This window comes from Thunnus albacares, chromosome 16, assembly GCF_914725855.1.
Source record: "Thunnus albacares chromosome 16, fThuAlb1.1, whole genome shotgun sequence".
Lineage (NCBI taxonomy): Eukaryota > Metazoa > Chordata > Actinopteri > Scombriformes > Scombridae > Thunnus > Thunnus albacares.
In genome coordinates this window covers 18,845,989-18,864,095 of record NC_058121.1, presented here as the reverse complement: position 1 = coordinate 18,864,095, position 18,107 = coordinate 18,845,989, and the positions used below count along the sequence as shown (strand labels likewise).

At 40.4% G+C, this 18,107-nt stretch overlaps 1 protein-coding gene and 1 long non-coding RNA gene across 3 annotated transcripts in view; one reads left to right on the top strand and one right to left on the bottom strand.

The window, feature by feature from the left end:
- Positions 1 to 18,107, top strand: part of LOC122999679 (1-phosphatidylinositol 4,5-bisphosphate phosphodiesterase beta-4-like) — a 72,624-nt gene that overhangs the window by 46,513 nt on the left and 8,004 nt on the right. For both annotated transcript variants that reach the window (XM_044376804.1, XM_044376805.1), the window contains 25 exons: positions 3,093 to 3,172; positions 3,296 to 3,349; positions 3,473 to 3,554; positions 3,667 to 3,767; positions 4,300 to 4,357; positions 5,319 to 5,427; positions 6,119 to 6,329; positions 6,620 to 6,713; positions 6,952 to 7,031; positions 7,173 to 7,257; positions 7,356 to 7,446; positions 7,554 to 7,649; positions 7,966 to 8,111; positions 8,709 to 8,801; positions 8,931 to 9,069; positions 9,360 to 9,444; positions 10,099 to 10,223; positions 11,409 to 11,460; positions 12,064 to 12,166; positions 12,458 to 12,622; positions 14,637 to 14,841; positions 15,770 to 15,858; positions 16,115 to 16,271; positions 16,365 to 16,414; positions 17,113 to 17,178. In XM_044376804.1, the coding sequence (XP_044232739.1) occupies positions 3,093 to 3,172; positions 3,296 to 3,349; positions 3,473 to 3,554; positions 3,667 to 3,767; positions 4,300 to 4,357; positions 5,319 to 5,427; positions 6,119 to 6,329; positions 6,620 to 6,713; positions 6,952 to 7,031; positions 7,173 to 7,257; positions 7,356 to 7,446; positions 7,554 to 7,649; positions 7,966 to 8,111; positions 8,709 to 8,801; positions 8,931 to 9,069; positions 9,360 to 9,444; positions 10,099 to 10,223; positions 11,409 to 11,460; positions 12,064 to 12,166; positions 12,458 to 12,622; positions 14,637 to 14,841; positions 15,770 to 15,858; positions 16,115 to 16,271; positions 16,365 to 16,414; positions 17,113 to 17,178 (2,616 nt within the window). The remainder of the gene's footprint in view (positions 1 to 3,092; positions 3,173 to 3,295; positions 3,350 to 3,472; positions 3,555 to 3,666; positions 3,768 to 4,299; positions 4,358 to 5,318; positions 5,428 to 6,118; positions 6,330 to 6,619; positions 6,714 to 6,951; positions 7,032 to 7,172; positions 7,258 to 7,355; positions 7,447 to 7,553; positions 7,650 to 7,965; positions 8,112 to 8,708; positions 8,802 to 8,930; positions 9,070 to 9,359; positions 9,445 to 10,098; positions 10,224 to 11,408; positions 11,461 to 12,063; positions 12,167 to 12,457; positions 12,623 to 14,636; positions 14,842 to 15,769; positions 15,859 to 16,114; positions 16,272 to 16,364; positions 16,415 to 17,112; positions 17,179 to 18,107) is intronic.
- On the bottom strand, positions 6,623 to 12,451 carry LOC122999682. Its single transcript, XR_006407802.1, has 3 exons — positions 12,291 to 12,451; positions 12,068 to 12,182; positions 6,623 to 6,704 (listed from the first exon to the last, which is right to left on the bottom strand). It is a non-coding gene; the product is annotated as an uncharacterized LOC122999682 (long non-coding RNA).

Below are 18,107 nucleotides of genomic sequence, written 5' to 3'. Positions count from 1 at the left end.
GAAAGCAAAGCCAGTGTAAATTCTGCGTGATTCATTTAACATTTCCACAATATAAAGAAGCTAAAAGAACACCCAGACACAGCAAATATTTAATTCAGCAACTAAGCAAATTGCCAGGTGAATGGTTAATATGCCAACTCCTACACAAGGCAGATTTGGCCTTGGTTCACTCTGATAAATAGACACATTTTGAATGACTCATTTTCCCTGTCTCATCCCATCTCTATCTCCCTGTATCCCTCCTGCTCTCCTGCTTTTGCTGCTATTTTCTGTTCCTTTTGTCTTGCTCCCAGTCTCTTCTCTCTCTCTCTCTTTAGCTCTCTCTATGTTGTTCTGCCCACTCCTCTAGGAAAAAGCTCTGTGAGAAGTCTGACTGCCTTATTAAGTAGAGAAACACCTCTCTGGCGTTCTCCTTATCGATCTCTCTCTCTCAGTCAATTCTTTATTTCTGTTTTGGGCTCATACAGACATACAGACATATGACACTCCCTCCTCTGTCTCTGCGGCTCTCTCTTTTAATCAGTAGACATTACGATTGCTGACCCCTGCTGGCAAACCTCCAGACCTTGTACAGTCCACGATACACAACTCTGTATCTGTTTTCTGGAACTGTATTGATCTGGATTTGAAGTATGACACTACTCAGATTACCCTAAAAAGTGCACTGTCAGTGGCGGCATAATGTTTCACAGAAGCCTTAAAAGAAAATTAAAGCCAATGTCTGTTAATGGGTAAGGCTTGTGATTTTTCTTTTTTTACCGTCAAAAAATCATTTGAAATGACCAAAACCAATATTATGTCAATCTGTCTTTCAGTACTCTCCAACATCCCGACTCAGTATGTGGCATTCCCCATCCCATTCTTTCCTGCAAAAGATGTAATTCTTTCACAACGGGTCATCAGTGTATAGTTTCATTTTTTGCCACACTAGTGGCATGGCTGAATTGATGACATTGTCACCATTTTGGTCCAGACTGAAACATCTCAGCAACTGTTGGATAGATTGTCATAAAATGTGGTACAGATATTCATGGTCCCCAGAGGATGAATCCTAATGACTTTGGTGAACTTTTCATGTAGTTACTTTTCGTCTAATTTGTCATTGAAATAACATTCCCATCAGCCTCAGCTGTACTTTATGTTTTGTGCTAATTAGCAAATGTTGGATGCTAACCCACTAAACTGTGGGTGAACATGGTAAACATTATACTTGCTAAACATCAGCATGTTAGCATTGTCATTGTGAGTATGTTAGCATGCTGACATTAGCATTTAGCTAACTAAGAGGCTGTAGACTTGTTTTAATAAAGGCAAAATAATATCCTACAAATGCTGGGCAGTATAGTTTTGAAGAAACATTACTCAAACAATATTTGGTAGTGCATTTGTTGGGAACTATTTTCAGCTGTGGATTAATTTTTAACTGTTTTTGGACAACAATCAAGGTCCAAAGCACAGAGGAATAAACTATGTCTGGCTTTGATTACCACTTATCAATAGGGTGCATTCATTGTTGGTTTTGGTATTTTCATGGGATTTGTTGACAATAAGAAAAATATAACCTAAAATATTTCCAGCTTTATCCTTAAACCTTTTGTCAAATGTTAGGATTTGTGAGTTTAAGGTAACAGGCTGCTTCAAGGCAAAGAAAAACTGTAAAGAAAAAAGAAAACTGTGAAAGTCTTCTATTACGTGACAAATCGAGTGTGGCCCAAAGGTGTGGCAGTAATTGAAAGATACAAAGCCAAAGGAAGAGAAAGCCCTTTGACAACTTAAAGCGAGGTCATTTTCTCAGCCTGAAGGATGCCTGTCAGATAGCACAATCAATCCACAATAAATAACATACAAATAGTTTTTGATACAAGTGAAAAATGTTGTTATATAAGCTTGAACGTTGTCATTCACAGTTTGTCTAGAAATATTTTTCATGCAGAGGAAAGTAAAAAAGAGCCCACCAGCTGTGACATAACACTGGAATGACTGAAAGTCATATTTCTAGCCTCGATGAAAGTATTTTTATGTATATTTAAAGATGTCAGTTATGACACAAAAGAATTTCACAAACAGTTTCAAACCAAACCGAACTCCATGTATGTTTTGTGTCAGTAGAGATCTGTCATTTGGCACCACAGCGTTAGTGTTTATGCATTTCCCATGAGGGTGTTTTTGTGGTGATGGGTGTTATAAATGATGTTAGCGCTCGGCAGAGCTCACTGCCACAGGGCTGCCAGTGATATTCATGCAACAGCCTTCAGCAGGGAAGCCTGATGGTTGAAGCACAAACACACACACACAAACACACACACAAATTCAGGTACACGGTGTGATCCCCCACAGTTTAAAACACATTTGCTCTTACTATTTCTGTCTTCCTCTCTCCCTCCCTCTCTCTCACACACATATATACACACACAAACACACCATGACACCATCACCACCTCCCAGCATGCAGGTGGCCCTAAGTATCAGACCTCGGGAGATGACAGAGTTATTTACATCAGCAGACAGACATTCACACAAACACACACACACACACACACAAACACACAGCTTCACGGACGCCACATGCCCAAACAGACTACCCCTGCTGCACCCGTTATCTTGCTTAATGTTTTTATAATGATGTCAGTAATAATTTGCTGCAGAATTGGAGGACAGACAGAGCTCAGCAGAGAGACGGGAAGACAGAGGGGGGGGGTCAAAAATGTTCAAAGTATCGTCCTCCGTGACATTTCTGTCAATGCAGTTGGCAGTGTATTCATGTAAAGTTACAAGGCCTTCTCTAGCTTTTTGTTTACTGTCACTGCTTGCAGCCTTGCAACAATTCACTGTGTTTATCACTGTGTGTATGTTCTGTATATGCCCGTGTGTTCTCGATCGTCCTGTCAAAGCACTCGCCCGTGTGTGTTTGAATTAAGAGGTAATTAATTTGCTTGTGTTCATTTCCCCAAAGGCACTTACTTCTAAACACAGTGCACACTCTGGATACCCTCTCAGCTGCTGTGTTTTGTGTAGGTTTTTTTGCTGGGCGGTGTGTTTTCGAGGTTTGGAGTGTGTACACGTCCTGAATACTTGTGCTTGTTTGTTTGCAGAAGTGGATCGAGGGTTTGAGGTCAGTGATTCACAACTTTAAGGCCAACAATGTCTGTCCAATGACCTGCCTCAAGAAGCAGTAAGTGCATTTTTGCAGCACACTCCCATAACACAAACTTGTTTTTCTCAAAAATCTGTCCCATCATCATTATCTTAAGGTGTGTCTCTAATCTGTGTATCTTTATTTCCTTCTCTCATTTAGTTGGATGAGAATGTGTTTCCTGACCAATGTTAATGGGAAGATTCCTGTAAGAGGGTAAGAGTAAATTGATGGGATATTTTGTCAACCACTGCCTCATTCTCTGCAAGAACCCATTGTTCCAGTATAATTCACTCAACTTTGCTCTATCCTTGGTCTTTCCCTCCCTCTCATTTATAGAATTACACGGACATTTGCATCAGGGAAGACAGAGAAGGGGATCTTTCAAGCTCTGAAGGATCTGGGCCTTCCTAGTGGAAAGGTCAGATGACAATGTAGACTGTAGTGGTCAGATTCATCTATCCATTCGTTAGTATCAAAGCTTTGTATTATAGCTCTAATGTTAACATTTGGCGGGGTGGTTGTTTCCACAGAATGACGAGATTGAACATTCAGACTTCACCTTTGACATTTTCTACGCACTCACACAGAAGATCTGCCCTCGCACAGACATAGAGGAACTCTTCAAGAAGATGTGATTATCTTTTTTCTTTTTTTTTTAACCTGCCTGCACTTTCCTTTGTAAATGTTATGTTCACTTTTTTTTTTTACCTCAAAAATAATAATAGAACATTTTAAATCCTCCGAATAAGCAACTTACAAGTACCCTTGCACTGCATTGTACTCATGTTATCTTGTGTCTAAATAGAACAATGACATTCACTGTTAAAATATTCCCCAAGTGTGAGCTACTGCATCTTGTTGGAAATAATCAGGACAAATGTTTCTGCGCCTGCTGCACTAACGATGTCTGGACAGCCTAACCTGCTTCTACAGTTCAACATTAATTATGTTCTACCTAATGACAACATTTAAAAAAAAAAAAAAAAAAAGTGTTATCCAGAGTGATGATTAACATGTTATTACTAAAAGTGTAACATTTAAGTATGATCCCTTTCAAGACAGCTGTTCTGCTTTCTAATTTTAACTGAATGACTGTGAGGGTGTCTATTTTAAGAAGCTTAACATTTTGTTGTTTTTTTTTTTTCTAATTAATTCCTTTGCAGCAATGGGAGCAAAACTGATTATTTAACTGTAGACCAGTTAGTCAGCTTTCTGAATGAAGTAAGCTCTTTATCATTCATTAACTTCTCTGTGTATTTGGCTTACCCGTGCCCCTCTCTGCAACTCCCCCGCCTTACCCCCATCCTGCTCTGGGTAGAAGTTGCCCTCCGGCTCTTACTGTACATCAGCCAACCCTCGTTAAAACTCTATTAAGGAGTCGCACAAAATATTTAACTTCCAGTCAGCCTACAAGGGCAACTTCATCCAACTCCTCTATTCTGCATGCCCACACTCATCCCATTTCCCCGTGTTCTCCCTACCGCGGCTTGCCTCCCCGTGTCTGATTGGTGTTGCCATGGCAACGGGAGGGTAGAGGTTTCCATCCTGTTGCTTCCCGCTGTCTGTGTCTGTGTTCTGTGGCCGTTCTCTTCTGTGTGGCTGAATACCTGCTTAGTCCCCTCCGCTGTGCAGTCGCGTGTCTGCTGTATCACTCGCTCTGGACCTGCTTACGGAGCCAAAGCTTGGGTTAGACTAATTCCCACCTGGTTTACTGAGTGGGTAGTGGCATTAGGATGTTTTGATGCTGTTGTGTTGTTAAAGTAGAACTGCCTCATCACATATGGCTCCATGCTTTTAAGCTTTTAAGCAGACACTTAACCACTGCACCTGTTCGTGTGGCTCACATTTTAATGTGAACATCTTACAGTGAAATTTAGTTTTTGGTACATACTATTAAGACCCAAGTGCTACAATAATTAATCTAGTGAAAGCACTCATATTGATGTAGAATAATTAATTTAGGACTAGTTGATATTAGCCCAGATTTCATCAGCACTTGCATTCTTAGAAATTAAAATTCTTGAAATGAGCTCTGTTGGTACTTTGTCCCATGTTGCATTAGGTTGGCCTGTGTGCTGTGTGTCAGTGCTGGATGTGTCTTGTACTTTTATCTGTGGATTGGTGATCCTGTATGCGTAGACAATACGTGTGTATATAACTCTACATTTGTGTTGCTCCTCAGAACCAGCGTGATCCTAGGTTAAATGAGATCCTGTTCCCGTTCTACGACCCCAAGAGAGCCATGCAGATCATCGAGAAATACGAGAGAGATGATGAGCTGAAGAAGAAAGGTAAAAGAGAGGTGTGGAGGGAAGCAGGATGCGGAGAGATATTTTAGGCTACGCTGCCATCTGCCTGTGTGACTCTGAAGCTACAGTGTGTCACACCAGGAAGCTAAAATTATTTCCAGCATCTGCCTTACTTTTCATCATCAGTGGGATAAATAAATAATTAATCATCAGTAAATACACACTTTAGAGGGCCAAAGAAAGTGGTTCAACCTCAAAAAGCTATTTAACATGTTATTTTGACACAGTAGCACCCACACTGCAATGGAGTTACATTATTAGACTTTTTAAATTATTATTATTTTGACTGGTCATATAATTGCCTTCATGTTATATGTGAGTTTCTAAATAAGTGTTAAAAATCCATATTCACTGTATAGACACAAACGGTACATATAGGAGAGTATATATAATGTAAGCAGCCCAGTTTAAAAGCCAGCATTTCTTAGAAAAGTGATAAATATCCAAAACGACATTTAATTCACAAACACAAAAGATTTAGATCTTACTCTATCAGTGTTTTAATATTAACACTTTCAGTAATACACAGTAAATGGCCTTTTCCATTTCAGGAAGTTTTGTTATTATATTTAACCACTACTCCACAATTCACCTAGCTATTCTACTGGGAGAGAGACACTGCTATTTACCCTCAGTCTTACTAATGTCCACTTCCTCCTCCTACTTTCTCTAGGCTGTATGTCCAGTGATGGTTTCTGTCGGTACCTGATGTCAGATGAGAACGCTCCAGTGTTCTTGGACCGGCTGGAGCTATACCAGGAGATGGACCAGCCACTGGCCCACTATTTCATCAGCTCCTCCCACAACACATACCTGACAGGCCGACAGTTTGGAGGAAAGTCCTCTGTGGAGATGTACCGACAGGTCCTGCTGTCTGGATGCAGGTATTTAAGTGTGTTGAGCTCTGTGATGATGATGATGATGGATATATGTATGTATATATATGTATATATGTATGTGTGAGGGTGTAAAGCCACACAGGTAACACACATATAAACATACTTGGATGCACATACACCCTGTTACTTATATGCAAACACACACAACACAGAAAGAAATATGAATGGAGATATTTAACATGTCCATTATATTACATGTACATCATTAGTGGATGCCTGCATGGACAGTTTCTGTGCACACCAGTGAGGTTTCTGTGTGCTTTCCATCCTGTCAGATGTGTGGAGTTGGACTGCTGGGACGGGAAAGGAGAGGACCAGGAGCCCATCATCACTCATGGCAAGGCCATGTGCACAGACATCCTGTTCAAGGTGAACACACATAGTCACACACAGCAGCACAATACAGTGCTGCTCTGCTCACTGCAACAGTTTTTTTTTGTTTTTTTTTTTGTGGCTGCCTCAATATAATTTCATGGTGTATGCCTGCCCCCTTGTGTTAAGAGTATGATATTGCATCTATCATGATTTGGTCTTCTTATCCCTCTCTTTCACATTTTTCATCTTTTTCTCTTTCATCCTGTTTTTCTACTTCCTCCTCTTCCAACAGGATGTTATCCAAGCCATCAAGGAAACAGCATTTGTCACGTCAGATTACCCTGTTATTTTGTCCTTTGAAAACCATTGCAGGTAATCTAGATTTACAATCAGAAATAAGTAAGGTTATTAATACACTTAACATTATACTTTTGTAAATACCTTAGTTGTATTATTTTGTAAAGATACAGTATGTGAATCCAATTCACTGTGTATGTTTCTGTGTATTACTAGTAAACCACAACAGTACAAGATGGCCAAGTATTGTGAGGAGATCTTTGGTGACTTCCTCCTGAAACTGCCTCTGGAGAACTACCCGGTGCATACTTTGAATACCTTCCTGATCCACATTGCTTCTCAGAGTTTATTTCAGCGATAGTCTTCCATATTTAAATGTGTGATTATTTTCTTTGACAGATTGAATCCGGGCGCTCTTTACCCTCTCCGAACGATCTCAAACGTAAAATCCTCATCAAAAACAAACGCTTGAAACCTGAAGTTGAACAGAGTGAGTAAACAACTCAGCGTATCAAACTGTTTAATCTGTTTATTGTGTTTTCTGTGTAGAAGCCAACATGTGTTTAACGTGTGTGTGTGTGTGTGTGTGTCATACAGAGCAGCTAGAGGCCTTTAAGAAACACATGGAGGCAGGAGAGACCAACACCCCCGCCATCATTATGGGAGAGGAGAATGAAGACGACACAGAGAACGGTCAGCTAACTGTCAGTCTGTTTGTGTGCATGTGTGAAATGGTAAATTGTAATATAGATTGAGAACAACAAGGACCTCAGAACTGGCCTGGCTGAGGTTCTCACATAGTTGCATAAACAGTACATTATAAAAGGAAAATTGGTTTTATTCCAACAACGATCAAACATTTGAATGTGTTCTCCATTCGCTGGAAAGTAAGATTTGCTTTAGTGTCACAAGTAAAGACTGAATGCATCAAGTCTTTAAAAATATTATTAATATTTGGGGAAAACATGTGCTTCGACATTAATTTTTCTGTTTGTGTATGTGAGTGTAGGAGAAAAAGAACCTGAAGATAAGGATTTGAATTCAGAGGCTCCCAGCAGTCTGTCAGAGACCAGCGAGAAAGAGGCCAACAGTGTTTCCCAGAGTAACACTGTCAGCTCGAAGAAAGTGGAAGATCGCAGCAACAGTATCAAGAAGGTGGGCTGGCACTTTGACAATTGACTGGCTTCTGAAAATACCAAAATGAACTATTTAAGATTACCATGAACTACTGTCATCTTAGTCTTACAGAAGATGAGTGGGCAATGAGAATTAATGAAAGTGTAATGATACTGTGCAGTATATGCCTTTAAAACAAATTAGAATGATTTAGCCAAAACAAATTTGTTATGTAGAGCCCACTTATTTAACATAAAGAAAAAACAAAACTAGAGTTCTAAGATTGTCATAATACTTTTAACTCATTAAGTGAAAAAACAGAACAGCTACAGGTATGAACACAAATTAGGAAACTGTTGTTGCTTTATAACAATTTGTATCAATGAAGTGCAGAAAGAGATTTAAATGATAAAACTACAAACCAAAGATGTTGGAGCTGCTTATTACAGGCAAGAAACAGCTGATGTTTTGAGCGTTTATGTGTTGTGTCCTCTCTGTATGGTTATTGCACTTTTTCACTGTTAAAATAATAATCCTTTTTTTGATTAAATAAGTCATTATCATTTGAGAAATAAAGTATTGACATTGAGAGTGAATGCTTGATGGTACATTTTCCATGTGTGTGTGTCTCTCCAGGTGCCTGAGGATGAAGTGACAGAGATTTCTGAAGCCACAGAAGCAACAGACGCCACAGATATCTCAGAAGCATCTGACCAAGACAACAAAAAGGCAAGCACACACACCCTAATAAAAACCAAATATCATTATTGGGTTAATACATAAGACTAATCCAGTTTATATAAGTGTATGTGAGACGTACTGTAAGTATTTGTGTATGTTTGTACCTGTGCTGTGCAGGACGTGGCAGAAGACTCTGAAGAGGCTCTGATAGCTCAGTACACCTATGTGGGAGCCACCACTAACATCCACCCATACCTCTCAGCCATGGTCAACTACGCACAGCCCGTCAAGTTCCAGAGTTTTGATATGGCAGAGGGTGAGCTTTGAGTTTGTTGTGTATTTTGCAACTTTTTATTTGTTTCTACTGTGATCATGCAAACATTTCGTTCATGAATACACAGGATATTTGGGATTTCTTATTTAAAATATGAATTTTTAATATTAATTCGGCATTCTTAATATTAATGTGTTCCTCCGTATAAAAGCAACACTTAGATAAATGCCATTAAAATAAAAAGATTAAAACATCTAGAGAACTTTTCATTTGTTACATGTACTCACATCGACTCCTCCTGACAGTCCACATATTTATTCATTTTCTTTCAGAAAGAAACATCCACCATAACATGTCATCTTTCAACGAGTCCGTTGGCCTGGGCTATCTGAAGACTAATGCCATCGAGTTTGTCAAGTATCCTTTTGGGCTTTTGTGAACTCAAAGTCAATCACTGCCTTCATCAAACGAATATAATTGGGGATTAGAAAATGTATGTCTCTACATGTTTTTCATCACCCGTCTATCAGAAATTTCTCATTATACTGAAAAATCCAAAGTGACTGAAACTGAAAGTGTCCATGCTACCATGCTAATGCACTATAATCTCAATGCATTCATTAACAAGGGAAACACGTAACAAATTATGATCACCACTACTGTGATTTCCACTATTCTTCACTGAGCACATTACACTTAAAAGTGAAGCTTAAGTTTTAACTTTACAGATTGAGGTCACCTAAATGAGAGCTGAATGACGGGTCAGAGCTGATGTTTTTCTGACATATTTGTTTCCACTCTGCTTTCGGAAAAGAACTGTAGACCTCTAGAGGCCAGTGTGCCTTTGGACCCTGTGACTTGGCCTGACACACACACACACACAAACACACACACTTTGCTTCTATCTCTCTCCAATGGGACTGCTTGACCCAAGCTGTTCACACTAAAAATAGTTCTGCAGTCTGTCTGATGCACACATGCACAAACATTCAAATGCACACACAAACATGTGCTGGAACACACTTGCTCTCCCTCTCTTTTTTAAAAAAATTTTCCTGAGCGTCAGCGCAGCTACAACAAGCGTCAGATGAGCCGTATCTACCCCAAAGGGGGCCGAGTGGACTCCAGTAATTACATGCCTCAGATCTTCTGGAACGCAGGCTGCCAGATGGTCTCGCTCAACTTCCAGACCCCAGGTACCACCGCATGTAACATTGGACCTCTGACCTCACACACACTCCTGCATATACTCCACATACAGAATATGAATGTATATATGACAAACTCACACGTGTACGCAAATGTAGGCACACAGTCAACCCTCTGACCTAAGAAACTGCAGCATGCACTAAACTTCTGACCTCACATATTCTCACATCAAAGCTTCTCATGCATGTGTTGTTGGCTGAACATGGACCCACTAATCAACTACCCTCACTACCTAACCACCTTTCACGTGCACACAAATGTGCATACAGTATATTGAAATGATGCATTACAGTGTATGACCTTCCAACTGGGACCTTTAGGTTATCCTACTGGTGTCATATGGTGTCTGACATGCTGTCTTGCATGTTTTTACTCTGTTAGACACACAGCAAATTAGAAGATTGAGAGAGAGTATTTGTTGAGTTAAAAAAAAGTAATTCAAAAGAAAACTGTACACATCAAGGTCTGTATTCTGGTCTGATTTGGCTGAGCTACTGTAGATATTTGAAGAAAAGTGTTGATTTGAGTCTGTGCTTGCAGAAGTGTTGCAACTGTCATATGCAAATAAGGCACGCAGGGGTTTTGACAGTGGGCCAATCACTGTCCTGAAAAAACATAGCAGCGTGTGTATGCAATACATTCCACCTGTAGAAATTTAACACAAAATATTTTTTTAGTCTCTGTAATTGTTTATGTCATTAGGCCACGTTAGGCTATGCACGCGTGAGCCTGAGCACACATTTACTCTTCTTACCCACTTCATCTCTCTCTCTCACACACACATAACATTTTCACAAACCGTGGCTGCCACATACACATCTATATAGTGACTGATGCCTGTTGGAAAACAGCTGCTGCCCCATGGCCAGAGGCTAAGGGGTCGGACCATATGGCCTGCTGGGAATGGGGCATGTGCAGGGCTGGAGGGGGGTTCACGCAAGAGGTGGAGCTTCTGCGATGGAGCGATAGATGGTTAGAGGGGAGGAGGAGAGAGATGTCAGGGAAAAAATGTATAAAGCCTTTCTCCCTTTCAGTCAAGAATAAACCCCACAGAAATAAATGCAACTGAACTAAACTGTTTAAGTGTGTTAGAGTTGATGTTTGTTTGAGTGATGTAAGAACCTGATATCTGTGTCTCAGTCTCTAAACACCTCTCATTCTCTCTGTCTCAGATCTGGCCATGCAGTTGAACCAGGGAAAGTTTGAATACAACGGCTCCTGCGGGTGAGAACAGCTCCTCACTCCTGTCCTTAGCTCATTCCCATCCCCTCCTTTCTCCCCCCCCCCTCTCCAAAGCTCATCAATTAAAGCTTGTCACATCTCATTAGTGGTTGCCAGCGGCGACCAAAGCTACTGTCTGTCCCGAGAGCCAATGAGTGCTTTAGAGAAAGCGAGCTCCTCTTCACTCGCCTCTGAGGCTCTCTGCAGTCATCTATCTCTTCCTCTCTCCATCGTTGTCTCCGTCCCTCGGCTCTTAATACTGTCCCCGAGGGCAGAGATTTTACTGCTAATGCTGGAAATCTCGTATGTGGGGAGATCAGGGCTTTTGTAGATACCCATCATTACTAATGTCTCTCTGATGGGCCCTCTGTTAAAAAAAACACACACGCACACACACACTACCCGAGTGCCTTCTTATGCTGGACCTCTTTATTCCATATAGGTCATTGGGGAGCTCAATTGAAACTAAAAATGTTTATAGAAACATGTTATTACAGTTATATCTTACGTAACATCAGCATTCCCTTATTTGATTCAAAAGGTAGATTGATTTTGCTGTGTGTGCATTTTCCACATATTCATCATCTGTGTTTGTGTGTGCGTCAGGTACCTGCTGAAGCCCGACTTTATGCGGCGGTCCGACAGGATGTTTGACCCTTTTTCAGAGACACCGGTGGATGGTGTCATTGCTGCAACTTGTAGTGTACAGGTCGGGTCATCTGGCACTTTAATCCAACAAGAAAACAATGAAATCCTAAAAATAAAAAGTTACAGCATTTTAGAATAAAATATATTGTTATATTTATATGAGGGCTAGTTTCAGGCTGAATTACCTCAAAGCATGGCTCTTAGCTCGTCTTCCTTATCTTCCTTTTTATGTGTTGTAAGCAGCTTTTGTCTTATTACACACAGAGGTTACCGTTGTATGAAAACTCGAATACCCTCTCTAACATTCCTAACTTCAAAAGTATCCATACTGATGTCCCTCTTTTCACTTCAGGTGTTCTCTGGACAGTTCCTGTCAGACAAGAAAATCGGCACATACGTTGAAGTCGACATGTACGGCCTCCCGACGGACACCATCAGGAAGGAGTTTCGCACACGTATGGTGATGAACAACGGACTGAACCCTGCTTACAACGAGGAGCCCTTCGTCTTCAGAAAGGTAGTGAGAAGGGCAGGAGAGGGATCGTTAGGTGAGGGAGGGGGAGAGAGGGAGCAGAGGAGGTGGAGATAACAGATAAAGTGAGGTAAAACAAATGTGCAGGACGCACTGGAATGCTGTCTGCATTGTGATGGAAGCTGTGATATTTGGGCAACAGGAATCAGAGGAAGAGGAGGAAGAAACAGATGGAGGACAGCCATGATTTTGGTTGGAAGAAGCTAAAGCAAAAGTAGAAAAGGATGGTGGACAAAAATGAAAGAAAAATTTAATTTTATTTAGATTTTTTATTTAATAGCGCAAAATCATAACAGAAGTTATCTCAGGGCACTTTTCACATAGAGCAGGTCTAGACCGTACTCTTCATTTTACAGAGACCCAACGTTCCCCCATGAACAAGCACTTGGCAATAGCGGCAAAGAAAGACTCCCCTTTAACGGGAGGAAACCTCAAGCAGAACCGGGCTATAGGTGGGCAGCCATCTGCCTTGACCAGTTGGGTTGAGAGGAAGAGGAAGAGGAAAGGGGAGAGGGGAGAGACACAGAGAAGCACAGCAACAACAATAATAACAAAAACAATGATAATCATAATAATAGGAATATGACTGATAATAATAATAATAATAATAGCAGGCCTGTGAGACGAGAAAGCACAAAAAACTCTTGGGAAGAAGCCAAGTTAGTAACATGCATAAATGGTACATGAATGCATACAGAAAAAAAAGACAAACTCATATAGTGATTTGGGATATTCCTGAAAAATAAAGAGGGTGACTGTGGTCATTTACAAATGTAGAGAGTGGGACAGCAGGAGTAAGAACAAGGGATACAGTTTCCCTGTGTTTTGGTTTAAAGACAGGAAGAAAGGGAGAAAGAACAAAGGACTGCAAGAAGAAAGGAGCATTCACAGAATCAGATGGAGGAAGAGAAAGAAAAGGAGAAAAAGAAAGATGGGAGATATAGAAGGCTAAAGAGAGAGAGAGAGAAATGTGTGTGTGTGTGTAATAGTGCTGCTCTCAGCAGAATGAGGAGTCTCTCAGCCATGACTGTGACTCCAGCTCCCCAACACACACCATCAATCACAGCCTGCCGCAGTGCTGCTCTGCTCATACACACACACACACACACAAACTCAAACTCAAATCAAAGAGGGGCATCATAAGCAAAGCTGCTGGCAACACTCGTTTCTCACATCTACACACACACAAACACAAATGCCCTCAAATACCATACCTTTTGCATGCACGCATACACAGCTCTGTCAAGATGACTCAGTGAACAATACACACAGTACATCAGCAAGGCTACATTTGCGTGAGCACACACACAAGCAAGTACTTCCACCCATTCATCTCTAGTGAGTATTCTGTGGCCTTATCTCTTACCTTCCCCTTCGTCTAGGTATTAATCATCCTCCTCTCTCCGTTCACTTATCTCCACACACAAGGCCAGTTAAGACTCTCGCTCCCTCTCTCTCTCTTTTTTTCCAAGGGGGTGCACACATAAGCTCATCCACAAACACAAGTTACACACACACACACACATAACATACACAAGATATACTGCGCTCCCAGGATGCGAACTAGCTGTGGAGATGGCCTTGTCAGTAGTCAGATATGCTATATGTTGCTCTGCTATCATGCGTTTTCCCCTGTATCACACTGTGACGGTCCCCAGATACTGTAGTGTCCCCTCCAGTTTCATCCTTGACCTTCCCCCTTAATGATGCTGCTTTTGCTTTAGCTTAAACAAGAGACTTTTACTGCAATGCTGTGGAATAGTTTTCACACCAGAATGAGTTAAATAGACATCCCACAGTTGCATGGGGCTGATGACCGACTCCTAACTGCAAGTTCTGTTATTTTCTGTTGCACTTGCACCTCACATCTCTTTTCCTCCCCTGTTCCTAACACCATCTTTTTTTTTTTTTTTTTTTTTTTTTTTTTTTTTTTTTTTACTTTTTTCTGGTTCCTTCTCCCTCCCACCACCCTCCTTTTCCCTTCATCCCTCCCTCCTAGGTGATCTTACCGGATCTGGCAGTACTGCGCATCGCCGTCTACGACGACAACAACAAGCTGATTGGCCAGCGCATCCTTCCTCTGGACGGCCTGCAGGCTGGCTACCGTCACATCTCTCTTAGGAACGAGGGCAACAAACCCCTCTCGTTGCCCACCATCTTCTGCCAAATCATCCTCAAGACCTACGTGCCCGACGGTTTCGGAGGTGAGGGGAACAGAAACACACACACACACACACACACACACACACACAAGTACATTAAATGCAAAATAAAAATTGTTTCATGTTCTTCAATGTCTAAATGCTGAAGTACAGGTTTGTTTCATGCTGACATATGTTTTACTGCTCTCGGTTCATTGATAGCTTGTAATAAAGTGCCATCTGTAGCCTTTAGGGAGTGGAGAAGAGAGGAGTGGAGACAACTCTTTCTCCCGCTCACTTACACCCTGCCTTAGGTTGGTTTGAACATTCAGAGTAATGGCATGGCGCAAATGATTCTGAATCTGCTCTAATGGACAGTTTAAAACAGGCAGAAGCATACAAATGAGAAGGACAATTGGAGTTGTCATTACATAATGCCAAGGGGCATGTGCTGAGGAACCATTACTGTAACCATTAGACTTCTTCTATAAGATCTGCTGCCAGAATCACTTCCCTAACAGACACACAGCACTTTACTAGCACACTAGCTCAAAAAAAAATCCTCTCCTAAAGAAACAGTCTTCTTTTAACTAGAAGTAAGATCCTTCCAAGTATTGACTAGTGTACTTTCTTAGCATATGCAGGCCTTTATTTGGTTACTGTGGTCAAAGGAACATTGTTTTCACCACTTTAGAGGTGGCTCTTAATATTGAATTCCCTTAGATTTCCTTATTGTCTTGTAACGATTCATCTTCATTTAGGTAATAAAAGTAGTTAGGAATCTGTCATAAGCAATATTTGTACATTTTTTCACCATACATTTGAAAAAACACCAACCTTCACTCTCTTAAAGAAAAGTACAAAGTTTATACTGCATGACACATTTTAGTGTCATCTTTATAGCTGTAGACTACAAACCCATCTGGCATGTCAATGGACATTTTTTTTCTTTATCATAATCTGCATTTATGAATCATTTTGTGTGTTGCAGCCATTGTGGATGCTCTATCAGACCCAAAGAAGTTCTTGACTATAGCAGAAAAGAGAGCTGACCAGATGAAGGCACTTGGGATTGACACGGTATGCATAGCAACAGACACAAACACACACCTGAAACTCCAGTCTGGGTTAATAGAAACACAGAACTCCATTGAGTTTTAAGATTTGTAACTGACAACTGACTAACTGAGTACAGCCCCTGTTTAGCATGTTTTCTCACTGTGGAAAAAGAACCCCACATGACAGGAATGCTGCAACTACACTACTCTGTACAACTGCAGTCATACAACAGAAACAGCGTCCCTTTCCACTTAAATCCATCCTTTGGGTTTTGTAGAATGACATAGCAGATGTTCCCAGTGGAAGCTCAAAGAACGACAAGAAGGGAAAGGGTAAAGGGGACACTGTGAAGACCAGTGTGACACCACAGGCCAGCTCAGACATGGCCCAGACCTCCAACTCCGCCCAAAATAACACAGCAGAAACCAAGAAGGGTGAATACCGACTTGAATATATACATATTAAAAAAATACATATGCATACTATGTAGGTACAGACTTCATTTTGTTTTTTCTCTGCTGTTTCAGATACTGCACTTGTGCCTAATGTCAGCATTGATGACTTAAAACAAATGAAGGTTGGTATCCTAACTTCTGATTCTTAACTCCTTAACAAGGCTCTTACAGCTCAGTTTGCAAGACGTAGCATGTGAAAGAACTACCAAACATGTAATAAGTAATGTAGTAACTGTTAGTTCAAAAGGTACTTGTATTTAAATAACGAGAAAGTATGCTATTATTAGGTTTTTATCATCTATAAAATAGTTACCAAGTCAACTATTCATATATATATATATATATATATATATATATATATATATATATATATATATAATATATAATATAATATAATATAATATAATATAATATAATATAATATAATATATATTAAGTTTTGTTATTGCTAAATGACCATGTTGGTATAATCTACTCATGAAATGATACTACTGCTTTGTTAATTTGTATTACTGCTTAATTTTGCATTATACAGTTACTGTAGCTAACGTAAGTAGTAATGACTAAGCACCTAATACTGCACTATTTCTTAATACTCATTTGTACAACTAATTACAATGTAAATACCTTATCTACAACATAATTACCAACAAGAACTCGCAATTATCTCATAAAATACCTCATACAAGTAAATTCTGTACTATACACATTCCTGCCAGAAAATGCAACCATTGTGTTACCAGTCAGGAACAGTATGTTCAAAGCCTCTTTGAAACATAACCTGTAAAAAATAATTAAATATACTTCTCTCCCACTGCAGACATACCTTAAATTGATTAAAAAGCAACAGAAGGAGCTCAACACTTTAAAGAAGAAACACTCAAAGGTGGGTGATTGTTTTAGTGCAGACCTGTCTGTTAAGCCTGGTATACACTGTGCGATTTTGGGCCGTCCTAGATGAAAGACGACCAACATGAAAGAAACGTGGTGATATCTTTAGTCGTGGCTCCAAAACGGTGGTCCTACGTCGCACTGTGAGAGAGGTTCAAAGATGGCCGTTGTCACGGTCTTGCGACCAAAGATAGCCTGGGACAAAATTCTGACAGTGTTAGAAATTTAGGATAACCATCTCACAATGTGACTGCTGCTACGACCTCCATCTACTAACCAACCAATAGGAATGCAGCATGAAACAGAGAAGAAAATCTTGTTGAGTTGAGGCAGCAGAAGCCTTGTTTGTATGACGTGTCTTCCAGCTGTTATTCTTGCTTAGCTTCATTGTTACCACTATTGACTTGCTTTGTAGTCTACAATTCAGTAGATGTGATCATTGTACAGTCTACATACATAAAACTTGATGTTGTACCCAAGTTTATCTGATCCATGTCTCACAGTGTGGCTTTCAGGTGCCATTAGTAATGCAAAGAGGCTCCTGTCTATTCTGAACAGTCATTTATGTTCAGAGGGACAGAAACAGAGCAAGGTGCCGGTTTCACCTTTCATCTTTCACTGACCACTGCTTCATCAGTACATTCACCTACACACACACACACACACACACACACACACACACACACACACACACACACACACACACACACAGAAACACACATTTTCTCCATGAGAAACACACATAGATGCAGCAGCCACATAAGTATGGTTTTGTAAGAAATTAGACTTGCTAAAGTTGCCTTTCCTTTGAGCTCACCATAGAGACCATGGTGGATGCTGGCTCATTCATAGTGGCTGATTAATTATAACACCATTAAATCCTATTGCATAAGACATGAATAATAGTACCATTCAGACCCATCT